Source organism: Manacus candei, unplaced genomic scaffold, assembly GCF_025592945.1.
Source record: "Manacus candei isolate 608988 ecotype Guabito, Panama unplaced genomic scaffold, ASM2559294v1 h1tg000002l, whole genome shotgun sequence".
Classification (NCBI taxonomy): Eukaryota; Metazoa; Chordata; class Aves; order Passeriformes; family Pipridae; genus Manacus; species Manacus candei.
Window position 1 is genome coordinate 14793996 of NW_026138050.1, and position 22420 is coordinate 14816415.

General features: G+C 43.0%; 1 protein-coding gene across 2 annotated transcripts in view; it reads right to left on the minus strand.

Annotated features, from left to right (window-relative positions):
• The window catches only part of CLUAP1 (clusterin associated protein 1), a 58227-nt gene extending 38892 nt beyond the window's left edge, over positions 1–19335 (minus strand). For both annotated transcript variants that reach the window (XM_051781175.1, XM_051781164.1), the window contains exons 1-6: positions 19229–19335; positions 18642–18753; positions 17387–17471; positions 13696–13875; positions 12162–12257; positions 428–511 (exon numbers count right to left, since the gene is read on the minus strand). In XM_051781175.1, coding sequence (XP_051637135.1) covers positions 428–511; positions 12162–12257; positions 13696–13875; positions 17387–17471; positions 18642–18753; positions 19229–19250 — 579 coding nt within the window. In that variant the 5' untranslated portion in view covers positions 19251–19335. The remainder of the gene's footprint in view (positions 1–427; positions 512–12161; positions 12258–13695; positions 13876–17386; positions 17472–18641; positions 18754–19228) is intronic.
• Between the last annotated feature and the right edge of the window lie 3085 nt (positions 19336–22420).

Here is a 22420-nt window from a genome sequence, read left to right on the forward strand (position 1 = left end):
AGGTCACTCCCTGACTCTGCACAGTTTACACAGCTTAGACAAGGTGGGGGGATGTAGATTTCTGTGCTGATTTAGGCCATTTTTATCCCTTCTGTCCAGCTTTTGGGGCAAAGCTCCTAAGAGAGGCAGAGAATATGACTAAAATGTGTTTTCTCCCAAGAGAGAGGCCAAGTGCAGCTATTTGATGAGGGAATGTTTCTGCACATTAAACCAGCAGTTACATAGTGTGACAGTGCAGCAAAGAGGATCTTAACATCTTCTAGGTGCTGCTGCTAGATTTGTTCACCCTTTCTGCTGCAGGTGTGATTTCTGCCAGCTCATAGCCATCACTGTGCCCTACCTCATTCACTGTTGATAAAAAGAGCTACATCCTTCTTGCAGCAGAGAAATTATAATTTTTCAATGAAATAAATATAATTTTGCTTACCAGAACACTGTCAATGGCAATTTTCATCACCTTCTCAGCCTCATTTATCTCCAAAGGTCTGGCAATAGATTCTGTTCTTGCTTCCTACGAAATAAAAATACACCACTATATTTCAGCATTGCAGCCCAATGTCCTTAAAACCATCTCACATTGGAAAAACATTTGGTAACATGTGGATAAAGATGGAAAAAGCACCTCTCTAGAAAACAGTCGACTAAGAACCTAAAAATGCTTTATACACATTACAACAGGCAAACCCATGTGATAAATAAATAATTGTGATTCGTGAAACAAATGGGTGATTACATCAAAATAAAACAAACGGATTGTAAAACTTAATTACACCCCCATAAAGAAATAAAACAGACCCTTACAAGGTCAAGGGGCACTGAAACCTCCCTATATCCTAAGAATAAAATATGGTAGAACTTTAAATCTTTTAGGCACCTGTTTGTCCAAGAATGTGTGAATTATGACCGGTTGTAGAGATAAACATTTAGCTTTAGCTGTAAAAAAACCCATATATTAAATGCTTAGCAAAAAACTGTAGAATGTATATGTATATGATATAATTAATATGCATGAAGTAGCTAAGATAAATGCCAAATGTACACTGGAGTAGGGGTGCAGATTTGGGAAATTTGTCCCCATTTCTGTCACCCAGCCAGCTGCTTGTTTTTACCATGTAATAAACTCCTGTTCAAAAACTTACAGAAACAAGGCTTTGTTTATCACACTCCAGAATGAATTCTGGAAGTAGATACAACAACTTTGCTAAAACCATGCCAGACACTCCAGACTGCACAGGGGCAGAGCCTGCTCCCTCCCCACCAAGTCAAGTCCAAGAAACTGCAGGGTGAACCCAACCTGGGAGCTCATCCAGCCAAAAAAAACCCACCAAAACAAAATAGCTTTTTGTGCTGAGCATATTCCTCTGCTGGACCAAGTCTCTGAGCAATCCAACCACATGCTGCACAAAGGCTTTTTTCCCTGGCACAAGAAGTAGAAATATTATGTTGGAGAGAGTGACAGGAGTTACATCTGTTGGTGGCAGTGACAGCTTACACTGCCTGAAGTGCTTGTGAACATCCCTCTGTCCACTGAGAAATGCAAACTCCTAAGCAGGAGGTTAATTTGCATGAAAACAAGATACAAATAAGACACAAAGTCCTGAATAATTCCATAGGTAGATGTTTTTTGGAGGAAGAATAATGTAGCTGAGGAGCTATTCTGGACACAGGGCCCTGCACTGGGGGGTCAGGGCAGGGGACTGATGGTTTTACAGAAACTTCTGAGGATCTGCCCTTTAAAGTTGGAATAATTTGTGCAAGTTTAATCTTCTGCCTTCCCTCAGTTTCCTGTGACGTTTCCTGTACAGACACCACAGTCTTTGTCCAAAAATCCACATAATTTCCTACAACAGGGTTCAGTTCTACAGTCACAACTGCTTGGAAAAACCTGTTAGGGCATCCCAGAACAGGGGAAAGGCTGGAATTTGTATTTTCAGACTGTGGAATCGGGGTTAAAGTGGAAAATCACAAGGTCAGGGCAATTAACCCCCTCACACCCCAAGAGACAGAGAGGAGAATCCTCTGGACACCCAGCTTGCCCCTAAAACTCTGCCTTCAAATGCACATTTTCCACTTCACTGGTACAAACAGTAGCATTAACCTGACTTTGACTCTTCGGAGGAATAAGCTTAAGTGGAAAAGATATTCAATATAACGGAAAAAATATTAATATATAATGAAAATATAATGGAAAAATAAATCTATTTTGAGACTATCAAAGCTGTGAACAGATTTTTTTTGTGGATGTTTGTCACTGCTTCCCTAGGTACCCCTCACTGGGCTATTTCTTGTTATCCCATGAACACTCTCAAAGAGAAAACTTTTAGTTTTAATATCTCTTTTCAAGAAGGACCCTGCAACTGGCCATATAGAAGAGGATTAAAAGGAAGGTAGCTCACATTAACAAGCCTGGATAAACATCCCACAAAGATCAGGAGGATGTTGGGAAAAGCATTTATTCTCAAATAGCAAAGCTGGTCAGTTTAAACATTGTAAGGCCATCAGCAAATTAAATAAAATGAATTTAACACAACCACTGTGACTATCTCTGACTTCCTGCATGAGCAAATAAAATATATTCTTCTTTCAGCCCAACTCATCCTCAGTGGTATCTCCTACCCAATATAAATACACAGAAAAATGACAACTGGGATTTTTAAAAGCCTGGCTTTCCACAAAGGCACATCTGTTCTTGCTTAAATCTGTTGATACAAATAGGCTTTACCTGAAGGCAAACCCAATTTTCTGAATTTATCCGAACACCGGGTATTTCATCACCACTGGCTGCACTCACAATTCCTTGTGTTCAAAAAAAAAAAAGGTGTGCAAATCAAAAATACAGCCTCGTTCATCTAATGTACTCTTTGTAATTAGGTGTACTCATCAGAATACACATTATGATACTCCAGAGGCTTCCTTTAAATTGACTGTTAAAAATAAGAGTTCTCAGGAGAGATCAAAAATACAGAAAAAATATTAAGGCAGTGATGGAATAAGCCTGGTAATTCCAACTGCAGAAAGCAAACCTCCATGAAACCAGAGGTATTCATGAACAAGGGGACTGTTTATCACTTCCCAGAGCTTCTGTTCCAAGTGTCCAGGAGCTCCCTGGCTACAGCTTTATCTGATAAATACTGACTAAAAATCAGGGAAGCATGTGTAATATTATTTGTGATGAACTAATTAAAGAAAATACATGAAAGTACACAAAAGACACCATTGGTGGTGTTGGTTATCCTCCCTGGTTGGACTATTTGGTGCTGCATGGAAAAGCTGAGACTAATTCCTCAAGTTTTGAATCTTAATTTGGACAAAGCCACTTGGAAGTATATACAAATTATTGATTGGTTTAGACTCAAAACCTCTGTTTTCTTCGTAAATGAAAATTTGATTACAAAGCAAGATTTCTAATAAAAAATTAGCTGACTGCTCAACACAGCAGCCCAGAGCCTGGCCTGTCAGGACATTCCCACGGGACATGGAGAGTTCACACAGAAGCCAGTTCTGCACAGATTGCACCAGTTTGGGCATCAAAAGTGAAATTTCCTTCAAGCAAAAGGGAACTGCAGCCATTTCAGGAAATAACACTGATCTTAAGGCCTTCAAAACTCCATCTGTATAAAGCATTTACTCATCTCTTTTGCTGTGTCCCCACCGAGTGATGAACCCTGGGCTCACACACCGGTGAGGGACAAGGCCACAGCAGATTTGGGGAGCAGGAGCCCAAGGTTGTGTCTCGAGATATCAGATGAGCAGCCAGACTTGAGGCAGAGGCCAGGAGCTGAGGTCCTGGGGTTTGCTGCAGCCCCAGCCCAGCCCAGGACCACAAGTCACCATCACCACACTCGGGTGGGTGTTGCAGCACAGCTTCCAGTTGCGAACAGCTAACGAAGCCACTGGTTCATCTAACCAGGAATTCAATCTCACCCAGCAAACAACCATCCTGGAGGACACAAATATAGAGCTAGTGACCTTATCAAATACCTTATCAAACCCTCCTGCAGCTTCACTGCCAGACATCCAGCTGGCTCCAACTGAAAATGCAGGGAAGCAGGATTGCCTTTCCTGGCACTAAAGAACCATTCCACTGCAGCCTGAAGTTTTCTGAATGTGGAAACACAAGGACCTCTCTGCCCCTCCAGGATCCTTAGGGAATACCTATCCTTTACTGGAAGTATAAATCCTTTTAGTGTGTGTATCCTGGGCTGCATCCAAAGCTACAAGAGAGCTGTGGCTGCCCCTGGATCCCTGGAAGTGTCCAAGGCCAGGTTGGACGGGGTTTGGAGCAACCTGGGCTGGTGGAAGGTGTCCCTGCCCATGGCAGGGGTGGAACTGGATGGGCTGCACAGGAATGTCACAGGCAGGAGGATGCTTCCACCTCTGCAAATGCACCCACCACTTCCCCTGCAGGGAATTTTCCCCCAGGAGCCTGGTACTCAGTTAACAACGAAGAGCCACTGCTGCAAAACCCGTTCTGCAAATACACCCACTGAGATATTTTCAACTGGTGATGGACCAAAAATTTATAAATCCCCTTCCTGCTTGCTTCATAAATGGATGGAATTCCAACCTGCAGGAAGGAACCAAGGCAGGTAATTAGGCATGACCAGCACACAAGTGGCTGATGACAAATGTGGTGCGATAAACGTATGTACTGATGTGCTCAAGGTCTAGCAGAGGTTTCTAAACACCTTTTTTGTGGTGAAGACCAGAAATAAAAGCTTTTTTCTAACACACTGGTCTTGCACCACAGAGAATTTGTGCCCCATCCCTGGAAGTGTTCAGTGCTGGGTTGGATGGGGTTTGGAGCAACCTGGGCTAGTGGAAGGTGTCCCTGCCCACGGCAGGGGGTGGAATGGGATGAGCTTTAAGGTCCCTTCCAACCCCAACCAGTCTGTGATTCTTTCTATGGGTTTTTGACCACAGGTACAATTCTTCTTTGTTTTTCAGAAATTCTAAGCCTGATGAATGCAGAAGTGACACTGCCACTGTTCCCTTCAGCCTGAATCCAGACAGCATTACAGCCCCTGCTCCCTGCAAACAGGTTTGCCAACTCCAGCTGTCCAGGCAGGCCATAAAGCTCTCCTTTTGAAGAGTTTATTGTTCAGGGAGTTCACTAACACACACTGGGATCATATTTGGCCAACACAGGGAATGGATAATTAGGCATCATTATATAGGAACAGGAAGTCTCGTGAGGGACATTAAAAACAATCCAGAGCTTCTGAAGGAATCTGACCCTTCCCAAAACCCTGTTTTCCCCCTCAAGAAATTAAAGGTACTGATCATTGAGAATTTTGCTGCTTCCAGGCTATGCTGCTTGCTTTCATGCTCATCTCAGCAGTCCTCAAAGGGAATCCATGGAGACATCTCCCTACTCAGCAATGCAGGGTCTCGGTCACGGTGCCCAAAGCCCCGGCTATCCCAACAGGTAAGAACCACGTCACAAGGAGATCTGAGAGAAATGACAGGAAAACATCATTTTCCTGTGAACCAAAAGAACCAGAAAGCCTGCCCAGACAGATCAGAAGTCATCTGCACATGTGGTTCTGCTGAGGCAGGAAAAGGAACTTTAAAGTTTCGTGGCAGGCACCAAGTTACACTGCTCTGGTCCCTCCCCACGCACTCCACCAGGTCTCTTCTGGGTCAAGAGCTGATACCACTGATTCACCCTCAGCTCACAAACTCCAGCATGTGCTTCCTGTGACCTTCCTACACCCTCAAAATCCTCACCTTCAATTTACTTAGTGTAAGGATTGATGACACGCTGCAGTGGTATAGTTTGGATTAGTCCTCAGCACTACCAGGTGTCACTTCATGGGTCCTTAACCAGGTTTGCGGTGTCTCCTCCAGAGTATGGGAAGATGACAATGAAGACCTCTCTTCTAGAAGAGCAGAAGTGAAGCCTATGAGTGGAATTCCTAATAAAAACAGATAGAAATGGCCTTGGGCAGCATGGGCAGAGGGAGATTTGCTGGTTGTCTTCTAAAGGAAAAAAGAGGAGGGGTCACCAAGAGAACAAAACACCCAGTCAGGCAAAAATCTTTTCAGCTTCTCCTTCTTATCCACAATCTTCTGCAACAATATTAGAAATGGAATTTCCTTACCTTATATAAAAAAACTTCAGGAAGGGTTATGATTTTCTTAGAGGGAAAAAAAAAACAACAAAAAGGAGTGTATTTTTCAGGAGCATCTTTCAGACCTCAAGGACACATAAAGACATCATAGAAAGCTGCAGCAAAGGTGGCAGCAAGAACTGTCCCCCAAAGACAAAGGGTAAACTTTTCCTACAGCAAGCACTGCCATACAACTTGGGTTTCCATTCCTAGGAAAGCTCAACCAGTGGAGTGGCTGTTGTTTTCATGGAATCCTGGGATCACAGAGTGGTTTGGGTTGGAAGGGAACTTAAAGCCCATCTCGCTCCAACCCACACCTTCCACTAGACCAGGTTCTGTTTGCAGCAACAGAAATATCGGGCGGATCACTTCGGGCAGGAAAAAAGGCATTTTAAAGAGCTAAAAATACCTAAAATCATTGTCCTTATGTTTAAGTCAGCACATTTTCCTCTTCTGGAATTAAAATTTTGACATGGCTATCCTCTGTGTCTCATGAATAGCAATAATGAACAACCAAAACCTCACCAGATATTCAGAAGACAGTGTTCCTGATTTAGCTTAATTAAGTGGAACTTCTTGTAGGCTCACACAGGTTTTGACAAATGCTGTGACATAAAAAAGATGGTTCAGATGAGATTTTCTTCCTTGCCAAACCAGAATGGCTTTTTGAAACAGTCTAGAACTGAGCTATAAGAATTCAGATCTTCCAACTACCACTGCATTGACACAGCTGGTCCCCAAACCAGCAGGAGAAATGTTCCACCCATCAGTTTACAGCTGATGCCATGTCTTCAAGCTGAATACTCCTGGGAAGTTCACACAAAACCATTTCTTATATAAAATACACCCATGTAGCACACGACCATGGTTATGGACAAAGCAATCCATAGCACAGTATTAATCCAATTTTATATTAAGGGTTAATTTCCAACAAGCCCTACTCCTCATATTGATAGGTTAGGTTTGGGTTAGAAGCAGGACAGTTCAAAAATTCTGAAGTAAGCCAGGTGATTCTCCAGAGTTCTGGCAATTTCAAGACACAAATTTCCACTAGAAATCCTTCTCGTGGCAGTTTCATAACCAGAGCCCAGGAAACGAGAGAAATTAGTTTATCAGCCTCCCCCAGGCAGTGTCTGGTACCCAGAAGCAACATTTGGCAGACGGAAAAACGTTCCCAACATTCCAAATAAAATAATCCTCTCTCAGCTCAGCTCCCAAGAGCTGGGAACGGCGCAGCCACCTCCCAAATCACATCTCCCTCTCCCCCGAGTGGGCGTCCAACCGCAGCGGGAGGGGAGGGCAGGGAGGAAGGGCTCTCTTCAATCAGAAAGCTGGGAATAAAGAGATCCAAGTTAAATGTCCTCAGTGACAGCTCTCTGTGCTGTAACTAACCCTGTCTCAGCTCTGCAGCTGGATCTGAGTGCCTTTGGCTCTCCAAAGAGTTTAATTCCAGCATTTCACGGCTGGAGTCAGCAACGAGAGTCCCGGTGACTTGCATCAGTTTTGGAACAAGCTGTGGCATCCATAAAAATAACACTGGGAGCAGTGCCCTGTTCTTCCTTCAAAATTCATCCTCCAGAGACCGGGAAACACTTTATCTGGCTGTTAAAAGCTTTAATCTACAAAACTCAGAAATTACTTTATTTACATGAGTGGATGCAGAGAATAAGCACTTTGTTCAAGGTCACAGATGGAAAAAGGGCCAAGAGGAGCATTAGAAAACAAACCCTCTGCATTGCCCGTCCTCAGCACAAGCTACACACCCTAAAAAAAAAAAGATTATTTTCATTTTTCTTCAGTTTTACGGGGCTTAGAGCTAATTAAGTAAAATGCAAACAACCTCGAGGTCAGAAATCTTTCTGCCTGCCACCAGCACAAAGGCAGTTTTCTTCTGGAATTTTTTTGCTTCATTATCTTCCTTATTGTCCAATAATTCAGCAAGTCTAAGCAGAGCAGCTTCCTGACAGGCTCCTGCTAATGTGGCCACAGGAGCTCTGGCAGATGCAGGGTGGGAAGCACTCAGAGTCAGGCCAGGGTTAGAAATAGCCAGGAATTTTTCCTCTTGGATGGCCAATGTAGGATAACTCAGGAGCACCCTGAAAAGGCTCATTACTGGTTTTTTTTGGAGCTAAGGAATTATTGGGATCACCTCATCACCCCTCCTTCCCCCCAGAGGTTAATCTGGCCATTTCCCCCACTTTGCCATTTTTTTAGGATATAGAGGACCACTGGCTTTTTCAACATCTTTGTCCATGTCCAGGATGGCAGCACTCAGCTGTGGAGGTCCCAAAATCCAAAGTGAATCCATAGGGAAGCAGTGCTGCATTTTGCCCAAGTACTGACATTAATTCTCTTGCTGCTTTCCTTGATTTTGGGCTTGGCAGCCTTAATCACAGACTATTTTCAACTTCATTTTCTTCATTCATTTAGTACAGTGCAGGAAGACAGAGAAAGAAACCCAAACAAAATTTCCCATCTCCACCTCAAATCCAAATCAACCTCCACCTTCCCCATCCCCCCAAAAAAGCAGAAAACATATTACAGAAAACCAGAACTCAACATGCCTGGTTACTCTTCCAAAGCTAGATGGAAATATTCTGAAAATTAAGGTTACACAGCAATGCAATGCAGACAAAGTGCCCCTGGCAGGAAAGGAAACAATGAAGACCAAGACATATTTCTCTGTACATGGAATTTGCTTTTCATGTAGGGATCTCACAGTGTGGTACCAAAACTCATCCATCAGCTCCACTACACCCTACCAATCCTACCTGCAACTTCTGTGCTCCAAGACCTGGACCAGCAAGACTGGAAACTGAAAATTACCTTCCAAATGTAAGGTTTAAATGCATTTTAAAATAAAAATTCTGTGTTTCCTGCACTGCACTGCCACAGGACACCAATAACCTGCACTGTGCTCATTCACAGCTGGGCTGGAAACACACAGCTCCCATGGAATTCAGTAATTATATTGTGATTTTCATCTGATGAGAAGACTATAATTTGGGGGTTTGATTTGTTTTTTGTTTTCCCAAAAAATTTAACATCATAGTCTGAATTCAGAAAAAAACCTGTAGGATTTGTTTCTTCCTCTGTCCTTAATTAAATGTCCTTTTTTTACACTATAAATTAACTTTGGAAGCAGTTTGCACATACAGAAGAACTATCTATTCAGTCAGGGAATAATGTATTTGCAAAGGCATCAGAAAGGCAGAGAACCACATTTCCAAGAAAACAAAAACAGACTTAAACTCTTCCCCAAAAATATGCACATACATTTACAGCACTATCTATCTCCAATACATCTAAAAGAACCATTCCCTTAAACTCTTCTCTAGCTGAAATCTGTTTTCATTCAGAAAGTAATTTATTTTAAAAAAGTGTTTCATGACTTGAAGCAATGGAATTTATTTAATGTATAAACCCTTTCTACACAGTTCCTACACAAATTATGTGCAAAAAGACTCCAACAGAGAAGGTAAAGGTTGTTGCACAAATTAGAGTCAACATTTCTAAAGGAAATAATGAGTTTTACTTCACTTTTCCCCAATGATCCTTCCCCAAAAGCTGTTCAGACTACAAAAACAGACCTAGACAACCCATTAGTGCCAAATGCTGGCATTTCCTTCATAGTTCCTGGAAAATGAAGCCATCCTCACTTAGGATAGAAACAACATACATCATCAGCCCGTGCAAGCCTAGGTAGGAAGAGCCTTCATTTAAATATCTGCAAATGAATGGACTGGAAAAAGAAAGAAAAAAGAGGTTTGGGGAACATAAATCTCCCATGTTTTCAAATTCATGTAAATGCTATCACAGCTGTTGATGCATTTTAGTCCATGCAACAGGTACCAGGACATAAAATGGAATGAAAAAATAAACCATACTGTTCTAAACCCTTTTAACAGTACAAACCCTCTGCCAGTGCCATTTACTGTGAGCATTAATTAGCCATGCAGTGCCAAAAGAAAATAACCAGTGGAAATCAGTAATCTGCACATTAAAAAAGAATAAAAGTAACCTTAGATTAATGGCAATTAATTTGATATTGCCAGCAGAGCTCTAATTCCCTACACAAAGCCAGAATTAACTGCAGTTCTCCTACTGCCCACCTGGAAGCAGGTGGGAAGGGCAGGCAGAAGATGCCATCCCTGAGATCTTCTGAGCACCTCAGCAACCCTATGAAGGATCCAGGGAAGATGTGGCAGATGTGGGAGGGCAATTCCTTACTGCCCCCAGCACTGGCTCTGTGACAAGAAGCCCAGGCCCAACAGTGGTGGAAGAAAACAGCAGCAATGGGCTCTAAGCCTCTCCTGTGAGGAGCAATTCTCACCCTTCAAGTGAAAGGCAGAGTTGGGGGGGTTATAATTAAAGAAGGAAAACTGGAAAAATTCCATTGAAAAACTGGTTAGTGCAGCATCAGGGCTTTTTACTTGAAAGCTGTTGACTTTTTTCCAGGCTCAAGTCCCAAATTTGTCACATGCTTATATACCAAACTTGACAATTTAACACACCAGCCCAAAGTGGGTCCTTCAGGTTTAACAAATCACTGAAGAAGGTTGGAACCAGCCACAAATCACAAGAAACAGAGCATGAAAGCCTCTTCTGCTGCTCTCTGGAGGTTCTCACCACGCTGTGTCACCTTTAGCCTTCAGGAGATACACTCAGAGCTAATGACACAGAAGCAAAGGTCATCTTTCCCAGGACAGGACTTCTTAAGGACTAGTCCTGTCTGTCAAACCTTTGTGCAGAATACCTGCACAGGATTAGTTGTACTCAGCCCTTGTGCCACAAGAAACACGTGCTCACTGCTCTGTCTAAGAAACACCATCCTTTTAGAAATGGTACCTTTGAAGATTTATTAATGCACCCAGTGAAAAGTGGCTGCACTTCAGGACTTCCTCATCTCCTGATTTTTCATCCCACCCTTTCAGCACGCTGCTCTTGTGCCTGTCCCTTTGCCAGGGCCCAGTTCTAAAGGCAGTTTCCTAAAAGCCATGATTTAAAGTGGCTAAACAATGCCCAATTCCAAACCAATGCTGGAGTATTTTTTTAAAAATGATGCCTTATACTGACCTATATTTGACTTTTGAGAGGAGTTATAAGGACACTGTACCCAGAACAAAAAAGTTCAATGCTCCATAGCAAATATTAACACATCATGTACCATTTGTGTGAAAATTAAAGAATTAAGTAAAGAATACAAGATGAGAAGTAACAGTTTTGTGATAATTGTGTACACTGAATTAAACTGGCTTATCCCTTCTGTCTGTTGAAATATTAATGTCCTTTACACAGTGGCATTATCATGTACAGATCCAGCAGAAAAGGCAGTGTTCCATGGATAATCTTCCCAGTGTTATCCCCCACCATTTGAAACACTTGTACTCCGTTAGACAAGGATCTGGGAGCATTAATAGTGAAGGCTCACAGTTTACAGCTCTAAAGGGTGCACTTCCTGCAGCTCAGATACTGCAGATCTGACCATTCCCAACAACGTGCAGGGTTTCTCTTTTTCAAATGTCCATTTTCAGAAAATGAATAACCCCCAGCACTGCAGATAAGTGCACTAAAGAAAATAACTGCAAGATTTATTGGCAGTGTTTCAGGACACTTCCCTGACTTCATGCACCAGCTTGTGATCTCCCAGCTAAGCTGAAGAACATCTACCCTACAGACCTTCAGCTACTGACTCGGGAATAATGAGTCTTACCCTTGGAAAACTAAGGGCATTAATCATTTATCTTTATGAATATATCCCTCCCCACCACTACAATGTGCACATGAAGTTAGTATTTCCAAACAGTTCAACAGAGAGTATTTCAGTTTCCTGCTAAAGAGAAAATGCCAAACCCTTCTCTCAGGCTTTCTGCAATCCAGGCATGAATATAAGTGGGAAGGAAATGCAAACTGTCAGACCCATTCCTTCAAAGTCACCCAATATTCATGGCAGATGCAGCCATTAAGGATCACTGATATTTTTTTAACCTTTTCCTTTGCAGCAGTCAGTGAACACAAGTTTTTCCACACTCTCCAGTGTGTACTTACCCTTAGCTCCATTTCTTTGCCAAGTAAGTCATACAGAACTGCTCCTTTGGAGGTGATTTCAGAAGCAAGCTGTCTAGCTGCCTTCAGGTCAGCAACCTGGGAACACAACAACAGCACTGGATAGCAAGAGAATTCCCAGTGTCACAAAGAAAACCCACAACATTTATCAAGGTCAAAAAAAGCAAGAGAATTCCCAGTATCACAAAGAAAATCCACAACATTTATCAAGGTCAAAAAAAGCAAGAGAATTCCCAGTATCACAAAGAAAATCCACAACATTTATCAAGGTCAAAAAAAGCAAGAGAATTCCCAGTATCACAAAGAAAATCCACAACACTTAACCAAGGTCAAAAAACTTCCACAGTATTGAAGAAGTTGTGCAGTGGAATCTGAGTGAACCAGTCTCTTGGCTTTAAAATAGTCCAGATAAGGCACCATTCAGATATAGGTTTTGGGGTGAAACATAAGCCACTTTAGGTCAACAAAAAACCCCCAACAACTCTCCTTACAACTGTGACTCAGGCAATTGTTGGCTCATGTGCTGCCCAGGACAAAGGAAACATCACCTTTTTCATATGCAAAAGTAAAAAGTTTATATACCAAAAGGTCTGTGACCAGCATGTAGCATAAGTAATGAATATTGATCATCTACAAGTGGTTTATTTTTCCAGAGAGACACATCAGACTTACACAGAGGAAGAATCAGCTGAAGGTCTGACATCTTCTCAAGAATCACAGGATCATGGAATCATGGAACAGTTTGTGTGGAAGGGACCTTAAAGTTCATCTCATTCCACACCCTGCCATGGGCAGGGACACCTTCCACTAGCCCAGGTTGCTCCAAGCCCCATCCAAGGTGGCCTTGGACACTTCCAGGGATGGGGCAGCCACAGCTTCTCTGGGCAACCTGTGCCAGGGCCTCACCACCCTCTGAGCAAAGAATTCCTTCCTAACAGGCAAGCATGACATAGTACAGCTACAAAAAAATCAAAACCTAAATACATTAGAATATAAAAGAGGTGCCAAAGCTAACAGAAAACAGTAACAAGAATTCCTCTTATTTAGCAAAGTGTTGGGTTGTTGTTTTTAATATCTAGAGAGGCTGTTTCTTAAATATCTAGAAATGGCATTTATTTTGAGGGCTTGAACAGCATTGATGTCTGTTAGGGTAACATGAAGATTTCCCTTTCCTTCAATGCAAATGGGCTGAAAACTAACTTGCAGCCAGTATTTTGCAAGCTCCTCCTGCTGCAACAAGGTTAGTAGGGAGAAAATACTCTTTATTCCGGCCTACTCCAACATTTCTATGATTTCAACAGCAGTGGAAACCAAACAGGATAAATTCTGTGCCACTGCTGCATTGTATTATGCTTCTGGTTGAGAATGCAAATCATAAAATCCCAAAACCTCAACTACTGAAACTGAGCTCAAACCACACCTACTGCCTTCCAGAACATGCCCCACCGAAGTTCCAGCTAGAAAATGGGTTTGTTTTTCCCTGCCCAGAACAGGAGTAAGAGCAGGTTTTCCTTACCTTTGAGCCCAGGTCCAACTTGAACTTGGCCGAGTCGTCCTCCCTGAGCTCTGCCCGCTGCACGCCCTGGGTGTGCATGGCCCCGTAGAGCACCGAGGTGACCTTCAGCAGCTCCTTCACCGCGTACCCGTCGGCCTGGTACAGCTTCTTGGTGTTGAGCTTGATGTGAGCTTTGGTGGCCTTTGGGGAGGAGGGAGTGAATTCATCATCCACAGGAACAAAATCCTCCTTTACCCCTTCACTCCAAAGCTCTCTGCGGGGTCACCACCCCCGGACACGCAGAGACAAACCCTCCTGTCTGGACACACCTCGTCACGAGCCTGATGTTTCCAGAAGAAATTTTTCTGAAACCTGCACGTCAGAACACCTGCAGAAAAAACTCAAACTATCCATTATTTCTCCCCTGCACTAAGAGAAGCGAAAAACCTGTGCACCGCTTAAACTCAAATTGAGTTTAAGTGGAAAGTAAGTGCTGCCCAGGTCTTGTGATGATGCTGTAGAGAGGTAAATCTCACCCTTGATGAGTTGCAAGAATAAGATCAATTATCCTAATTTAACTGTCTTCTCTTCCAGCAGCACCTTCAAAATATTGTATTGCTTCTCTCAAATTTTTCCCTGCTATGATATGGGTAATTTTATTCCCTTGTCTTCCATCTCTGAAAAGTACAGACAGACCAGTATGGAAAAAAAAAACATTAAAAGTTACAATCTTATTTTTTTATATTTCAAAATAATAAAGGGGAAAAAAGAGCATCTGTCACAGAAAGGACACAAATGTTGCTCTTGAAATTCCTGACTAATTTATATTATAAATGGTCACAAGGAGCCAACACAAATTTCAAGGAGTCCTCCTGGTGGCATAATTAAAAAAGGAAGCAAATGAAAAGTTGATCACCAGTTACGAATACAAAAATTAAGCTTAAAAATGACACATTAAGCATAAAAATGGCTTACCATCTTCTTTTTGGTATGTTTTTAAGATTAAAGTTCTGGTAAAATGTTTATCCTATGGAATATCCCACTCAGTGGCAGAATGAATCTATCCATGAGTCACTCATGGGATTATACAGCTTTGGTATTACGGTGTTTCTGGAAGTAATTCACACTCCCCTTGGGCTCTGACAGACCAGAACCTTCAACCTGGGGGTGAGAGGCTCAAATATTACAATATTTGGCACAAGTTTTGCCCATGAGCTTCACCTTACAAGGTTCTGCACTGAGCTTCACTGAATAACAGGCTGCAGGAAAGAATTCCTGTGAAAATAAAGAGAGAAAGGGCCACATCTCAAACCATGGATTTAGCTCCAGCTTTTCAAAGGACCTGAGGGAATGGCTGGAGCTGTGCCAGAAATAAAAACAGAGGGTAGTTGGGCACTGGACAGGCTCCCCAGGGCAGGGGTCATGGCCCCAAGGTTCCCAGAGCTCAAGGTTCCAACTCAAGATCTTCTGGGATTCTGAGATTCCTGAAAACTGAAGTCCAAACTTCCAGAACAGGTTACTGGTGTTGTACACCCTCAGCTAGGGGAATATAAGACTCACAGGACAAAGATACCTAATTGAAATTTTTGATCAGAATGACCTCAAATGAGCCAACACACAAAGTGGAAAGCCAGGTGAGTTCAACTGCATTCCCTTTCAGCAGGAGAAATCTAAAAAACTCATGGTAGAAACAACAGGTATTAAATTTTAAGAGAAATGTATCATTAAATTGATATACTCTATTAAACACCCCCTGTGCAAACATAACTGATGCCCTAAATCATAAAGGACGTTGCTAAAGGCAGAAATTCTGATTTCAGCTCCACTCGAAATTCAGCTCTCCCAAGACAGAAAAATCAATGTCTAGTAAGAGGAAAAAAAATGGTTTTTCACTCAAACACTACTTAAAAAATAAAAAGAGAAAAAAAAAAAGAGAAAAAAAATAAATGGCCAAGTATGTATATTTTTCAGACTGGCACAGTGGCACTGCTTAGTCAAGAAGGTAACTTCATATTTGGAAAGCTCAAAACACTCACCTTTTTTATAACAATTCTATTTTTAAAGAATAATGAAAATTCACCTCTACTTGTTCTGATGATCAGATTATTAAAATGCAATAGAAAATATAAACATGCAGCAAGAATGGCATCAACAGCCAGAATTTCTCTCACCTTTACAAGCTGTTTTATTATTATCAGAGAGCCAAATTCTGACTGGGATGCCTGACTCTTCCAAAAAAATTTGGTACCTTGGTTTGCTAAGTATGTTTTCATGAATGTATCTCCATGAGATAAACTCATCAGTGGCTTTTTGTTGCACTCTACTTCAAGTTTGGATCCAAGGGGGCTTGAGCAGGAGCCAAGTACTGAGCCCCACTAACTAACGCTGGGGAAATGATTAAAAACCCACCTAAGACAGCCCTGCAGACACTTCAGGAACTTTTGGGTCTGGAAAGGAGACATTGGGTAAGTTCCCACCATTTGTGTGGAAAATTAACATCTCTTTGGGTCTTGTTCAGCAAAGGAGAGCAAAGCCCCAGCTGTATTCCACGATGATGAATCTACCCTGGTATTCTCTTCTCAGACAAATCTGTCTCCGTCAAATCTCACATCTGCCTCCAGATGCATAAAGCTATTAACTCCTGGGGAAGAGAACTCTGAATTCCATGGGCAGTGAATTATGAAAGAAATGATTAAAAGCTTTTCTCAACCTGAAAATGCTGAAAATCTACAATAACCCCCACGTTAACTTGTAAAATTAACTGAGTGCAGCATGATTAAAGAAATTTCCATTAGTTTCATTTTCTGAACCATAATATGTAATTCTCCAAAACCCTTGGGATTTCTTGCATTAAATCAGCTATTAAAAGGCAAATGTATGCTTGACATTAATTCTGAGTCCATACTTGTCCCTTGTTAAATGTCCTTGACTTGAATTTTCCTATAATTCCAAACAAAATAGATCTGATGGTGCTCCAGGCCTCAAAAGTGCATTCTGATATATACAGGAAAGTACCATGCTCTGAATACAACAAAATTAAGAATTAAGAGAATTTATGGTGCACACTCTTCACAAACGAGAAGGAAAATATGGTTACAATGTAATCTTACTGTATTTTAAAAAAATCTAAGAATTACAATGAATCTCTGGTATTAGCATAAAGACTTCCATTGCTTCACCTGCAACCCCAGTAAGTTCATTTTACATAATTAAGAATGTTATCTAAGTGTGTGATAACAGCAAAGGCTCACGGTGCACCAAAATAACACGAATTATATGAAGAACAATGTTATTTTACTCCCTGAGACTAAAAAATTTGATGGCCCAATTCAAGTATAATTCATGCATAAAAGGTTTGAGCTGAGAAAAACATGTGCTTTGATCCATGAGAAGGCTCATAGGACATATACCAATACATGATTCTATACCACAATGAAGGTACCAGAGGTTATGACTATTCAAGCACAAAAAAAGAATCAGGCACCCAAAGTTAGCAATAAATATGATGGGATCTCTTCTAAAACAATTTAAATGGCTTCAAAACATTTCCTATCTTCTGCTACCTTTTTATAATAGCAAGAGATAAGGATATTTTTCTAGCTTTGCAGGGAAAGTGTAAGGGGTTAAGAGAGAAAGCACTAAAGCTGACATGGAACCAGGATTTCAGATATTCATATTTTTAGGATTTCAGGCTGTTCCTGAGCAGACTCACCATGAACTGAGCCACAGCCTTAATGAAGAAAACCCGGTCTTGTTCTGTCTCCACATCAGCAGGAATATCAGTCTGAGGTTCATACCTGCAGAAAGAAGGGGGTGTAGATTCTGACAAGAAATACACGTGCAATGTTAATGAGACTGGTCCATTTGTGAGGCAAAAATCAAACAAAACAAGCATGGACAAGACTGGTAAACAAATGTTTAGTTCCTGCTGCAGAATGGGGACCTGGGAATGCACATGGTGGGTGTGGGTACAAACTGCAAAATCTGTAAAACCTGACACACCACCCCAGTTCACACTCAGACATCATTTCAAACACGTTACTTTCGCAAACAAAACTTGCAAAAAAGCAAACTGAAAGACTGTAAAATGTTTTAAAAACACCACGAGTGAAATGCAGAAAGTCTCCAGCCTAAAGGAACAAGGGAGGAATAAAAGCAAATTCAGAATTTGGACCCTCAGGGTAACATCAGCATTTTAAAGACTATTTAGGTAACTTAATGCGAGTCATTTTGAATGGTTCTAAATATTTCCCTATTTTGTTACAACAGTATTCAGCAAATTTCAAACAGCTTGCTAATTAAACTTAATGGATACTAATGAGTAGGATGAACCCAGGCCAAAAAATAGCAATCAGGCAAAGGGTTGTGTCACTGTTGTGTTTTCAACTGCAATATTCTACCTTATGAGGAGCTTTAAAAAAAATAGCAGGGGAGAGAAAATAATGTATAATTTGATTAACATGTCAAGATTCAGAAATATTTAGCTGAAGTCTGTCAATGGGTTAAGTGGGTGTAAAACTACAAGTGGGCAGTAGTAGATTAGGATGGAATCATTTTATTTCTTTTAAACATGTTGTGGATGTGGGACAATACCAGGCTGAACCAATAGTTGTAGCAAAAAGGCAAGAACTGGCTGTATCTTGGGAAGTTCTCACTACAGATTACCCTGTTTGGGTACATGGGCAGGATGGTGATGGAGTCTGAAGAATACAGGAGAGAGATACAGATACTTTTGAATCAGTGCTCCCACTTTCTGGGTGAAACCAGCACTGAGTCATCAGATTTTCTACTCCAGGCTCTACAATTAAACTAAAAACCTGCTAACTACCACACTTCTACCTGCTATTTAGAAGAGTAGAGCTCAAAGAGTGAGTACATGTCATTATATTTCACAGCAAACCATCAGCTCCAAGGCCACCCTCCACATCCCAGCATCAGCCCCAGCATCTGTCGGCCTCATCACCAACCTTTTCACCAGCCACAGGAGCACTTCTGACACCAGCATGAAGTTTGGGGTGTGGAAATTCTCCATGGATATGAGTCGGGGATACCCCAGCGCCCTCATCATCTCAGTAAAATCTGAAAAACAAGCAAGGGATTCCTTCTAAATATCAGACTGGGGCTTTGCCAGGAGCTCCATCTCCCACAGCGTGCTGCTCGGTTACCGTGAGATCTGCCCCGTGAAGAGCACTGCTCAAAAAATAAACCTGAATAACTAAAATAATATAATTTCAACAGAAAACACGGCTGAGTGAAAAGGTTTTTAACGAGAGTCACCGGGCTGAAACGATGCTGAACTGCTTGTCTTTACAAAACACACTTTAAGCGACGGGCTGGGGGCCCCCCCAGTGCAGGGCTGTGCTTCCCCCCCCAGCGGGGACCCTCCCAGAGAAGGCTCAACCCCCCCCCCCCGGGGCACCGCGACCCTCCCGCCCGCCCGCAGCTCCGTGTGCGGCCCGGAGGAGCCGCGGGGCCCGCTGGGGCCGTGGCAGGGGTGCCCATCCCGGCCCATCCCGGCCCATCCCGGCCCATCCCGGCCCTCGGCCGCGCTCACTGCGGAGGTCGCGGAACGACATGGCCGGGCCGGGACCCGCGGCCAACGCGGCTCCGGGGCAACGCGGCTACGGCGGCGCGGCGGGGCCAAACCCCGCGGGAAGCGAAGCGCGGCGGGTGGGCCCGGGAATCGCGGAATGCCGGAATCGCGGAATGCCGGAATCGCTCAGGTGGAAAAGACCTCTCTGCCTCCTGACATCATCGATTCCAGCCGACGGCCCGGCACCAGCATGGCAGGCAGACCGTGGCACCAAGGGCCGTGTCCAGTCTTTCCTTCAACGCCTCCGGAGACGCTGCCTCCACCACCTCCCTGGGCAGCACAGTCCGATATCTAACCACCCTTTCTGGGAAGGAATTCCTCCTTGTGAGAAATAGAAACCCAATCGGGCAATTTCCAATCAGAATTTATTATGTGATAAAAGCAAACTCAGCGCTGGGTGATCAGGGAAGGGGTTCAGCAACTCCCAACGCCTGTCACACCCAAAGAAGACATTTGTTCTACATTTATTTCCAGCTACTACATGAATATTCATTATACATAAGTATAAACATTACACATTGTCAGGTACATGAGTTTAAACATTACACATTGCTAAATCAGACTTTCAGCAGATGTTCGCTTGTTATCTATACAAAGTTATAAATTTTAAGAAAGGTGCTATTACCTAGCTAACTAAACAAAATTCTCTCACTACAAATCCTACACAAGGTAAAAGGGAGGTAACTTGTTTTATCTCTTTATAGGGGCCCAATTAAGTTTTACGACTTGTTTTTCTTTTCTCTCCAGATCATATTGACCTTACACTGTTTTCTCTTAATTAGCTCGAATCATTTTCTCAGTTTATCACACTCCTAATGGCCAAACTAAACCTCTCCTGGCACAACTTGAGGCTGTTCCCTCTCCTCCTGTCCCTTGTTCCCTGGGAGCAGAGCCCAGCCCCCCCTCATATCCCCCCTCCTGTCAGGGAGTTGCAGAGCCAGAAGGTCCCCCCTGAGCCTCCTTTTCTCCAGGCTGAGCCCCCCCAGCTCCCTCAGCTGCTCCTGCTGCTCCAGCCCCTTCCCCAGCTCCGTTCCCTTCCCTGCACACTCTCCAACTCCTCAATATCTCGGTCCTGTTGGAGTCAGGGCATCTGCCTTCCACATGCTCTGCATGGGAGAAGAAGGATCTCTCCAAGTGCAGGAGCCTGGTGTTTGTGCAGCAAAAATCAAACAAAACAAACGTGTACGAGAGTGGAAAATAAATCTCTAACTCCTCCTGCAGACTGGAGTATCCGGAATCTGGAATGCACACCACGGGTTTGTGTACAAACCCTAAAAAGTGTGAGACCTGAGACACTTCTCTGGCTCAAATTGCTTCTGTGGGGTCCTGAAGACATCTTTTCAGCCAGTTTGGATAAGGAGCAAAATTTAGCTGGCTCAGTCAAGGCTGTGAAATACCGATTTTCAGAAGGAGATGAAAAAATAGCTGCAGGAAGGTCAACTAACAGCATCCAAGATCCTCATGGGTGTCTTTCCCACTGTCACACACACGCCATAAACACAAAACACAAAATTCCTCACCCTGCTGCAATGTTCAATGTATATTCTCTCAGGTTGCTATGGTCAGGCCTCCATTTCTCTCCCAGGCTTCCCTCTTTGCTCACACCAACACTCAAGCTGAGTGCTGCTCTGCCTCATCCTTGACTCAGAACTCTTCAAGTTCTTTAGAATTAAAGTCAGTTAAAACGGACACGTATCTTTTTATGGGAAGAACCGGGAATACCAATACTGGAAATGTTTTATTGACTACTTCTTCAAATTATCTTTTGCTCTGTTACTGTCTATATTGTGCCAGGAGGGGATAGCCAGGTGGGGGTCGGCCTCTTATCCCAGGTAACCAGAGAAAGAGGAGGAGGACACAGTCTTAAGCTGTGCCAGGGGAGGTTTAGGTTGGCTATTAGGAGAAATTTCTTCCCAGAAAGGGTGATTAGATATTGGAATAGGCTGCCCAGGGAGGTGGTGGAGTCACCCAGAAGGTGCTTACACGACCCTGGCCCACCAGGGAAGGGGCAGGAGCACCCCTGGGGTTCTCCAAGAGACACACAGAAGCACTGCTCTTGCTGGTGGGCAGAAATACCCACAGAAAACAATATCCCAAGGCCAACCAACACGTCTTTTTGTGACCTCCCAGCTCTTAACCACAACTGATGCCAACTGATCCTGTCAGCAGCTCCGTAACAAACTTCTTCAAGGCTCTCAGTGTCCCAGCTTTGCCCCTACAGACATAACCCAGGGCAGTTTTCATGTTGGTGCTCCAAATAAGAACAGCTTGACAGTTTCTGTGCTGGCAGTGGTGATGACAGATGGACAGAGGAACAGGAGCTGTGACCACGAGGCTCTGCAGGAACACTGGATGAAGCACCTGCAGCTCTTCCTGACAGGGTCACCTCAGGGTGGAAGAAGTTGAAAATAATCTCGATGTCAGGCTGATCTGTGGGTGTCTCAGGACATTTTCAGAGCAATCCACAGTTTTTCAGTTCTAACTGCCTGTAGTTATGAGACACACAGACATGGACTCTGTACTGAGCAGTGCCCATCCACCTGATTGAAACAGTAATCAAAAGCAAGAAAACAGCAATAAATCGTGGAAGAATCAATATTGAAATGAAGTAGTTACATTAGAAAATATGAGATGTGATTAGAGACTGCAAACCTTGAATAATTCACTACTTCAAGAGTGTATCAGACCTCCAAAAACTTGTTCAGGGGCATCAAAGAGGGAAGGAAACATTCCCCTGCTCTGCTCCTGGGTTATGTTGACCAGCAGGTGGGATGAAATATGTGGGGAAAAGCCAAAGCTGTAAAAGAAATTAAATAAATTGAAGAGCTGAGATAAACACTACACTGGCACTTTATAATATAGAAATATTAATTAGGTTCATAATGTTAGGTGGCACAAATGTGGAAGTGTGTTGGATGTAGCTCTGAACTAAACAGGGACCCAGAGAGGAGCAAACTGCATCCATACAAACCAGGGTGGGATCTCAGACCACATCCATGAAAAATAAACCTTTCTCCCTGTCCCCTTCCCATCTCTAGCAACCCACACCTCTGCTTATTCCCTAGACACATAAACCCTCCATGGAAAAAGCTCCCCATTCCTCATCCCACACTTGAGAGATGGGTTATTTTGCCCTGCTTTATCGCTGCAAAA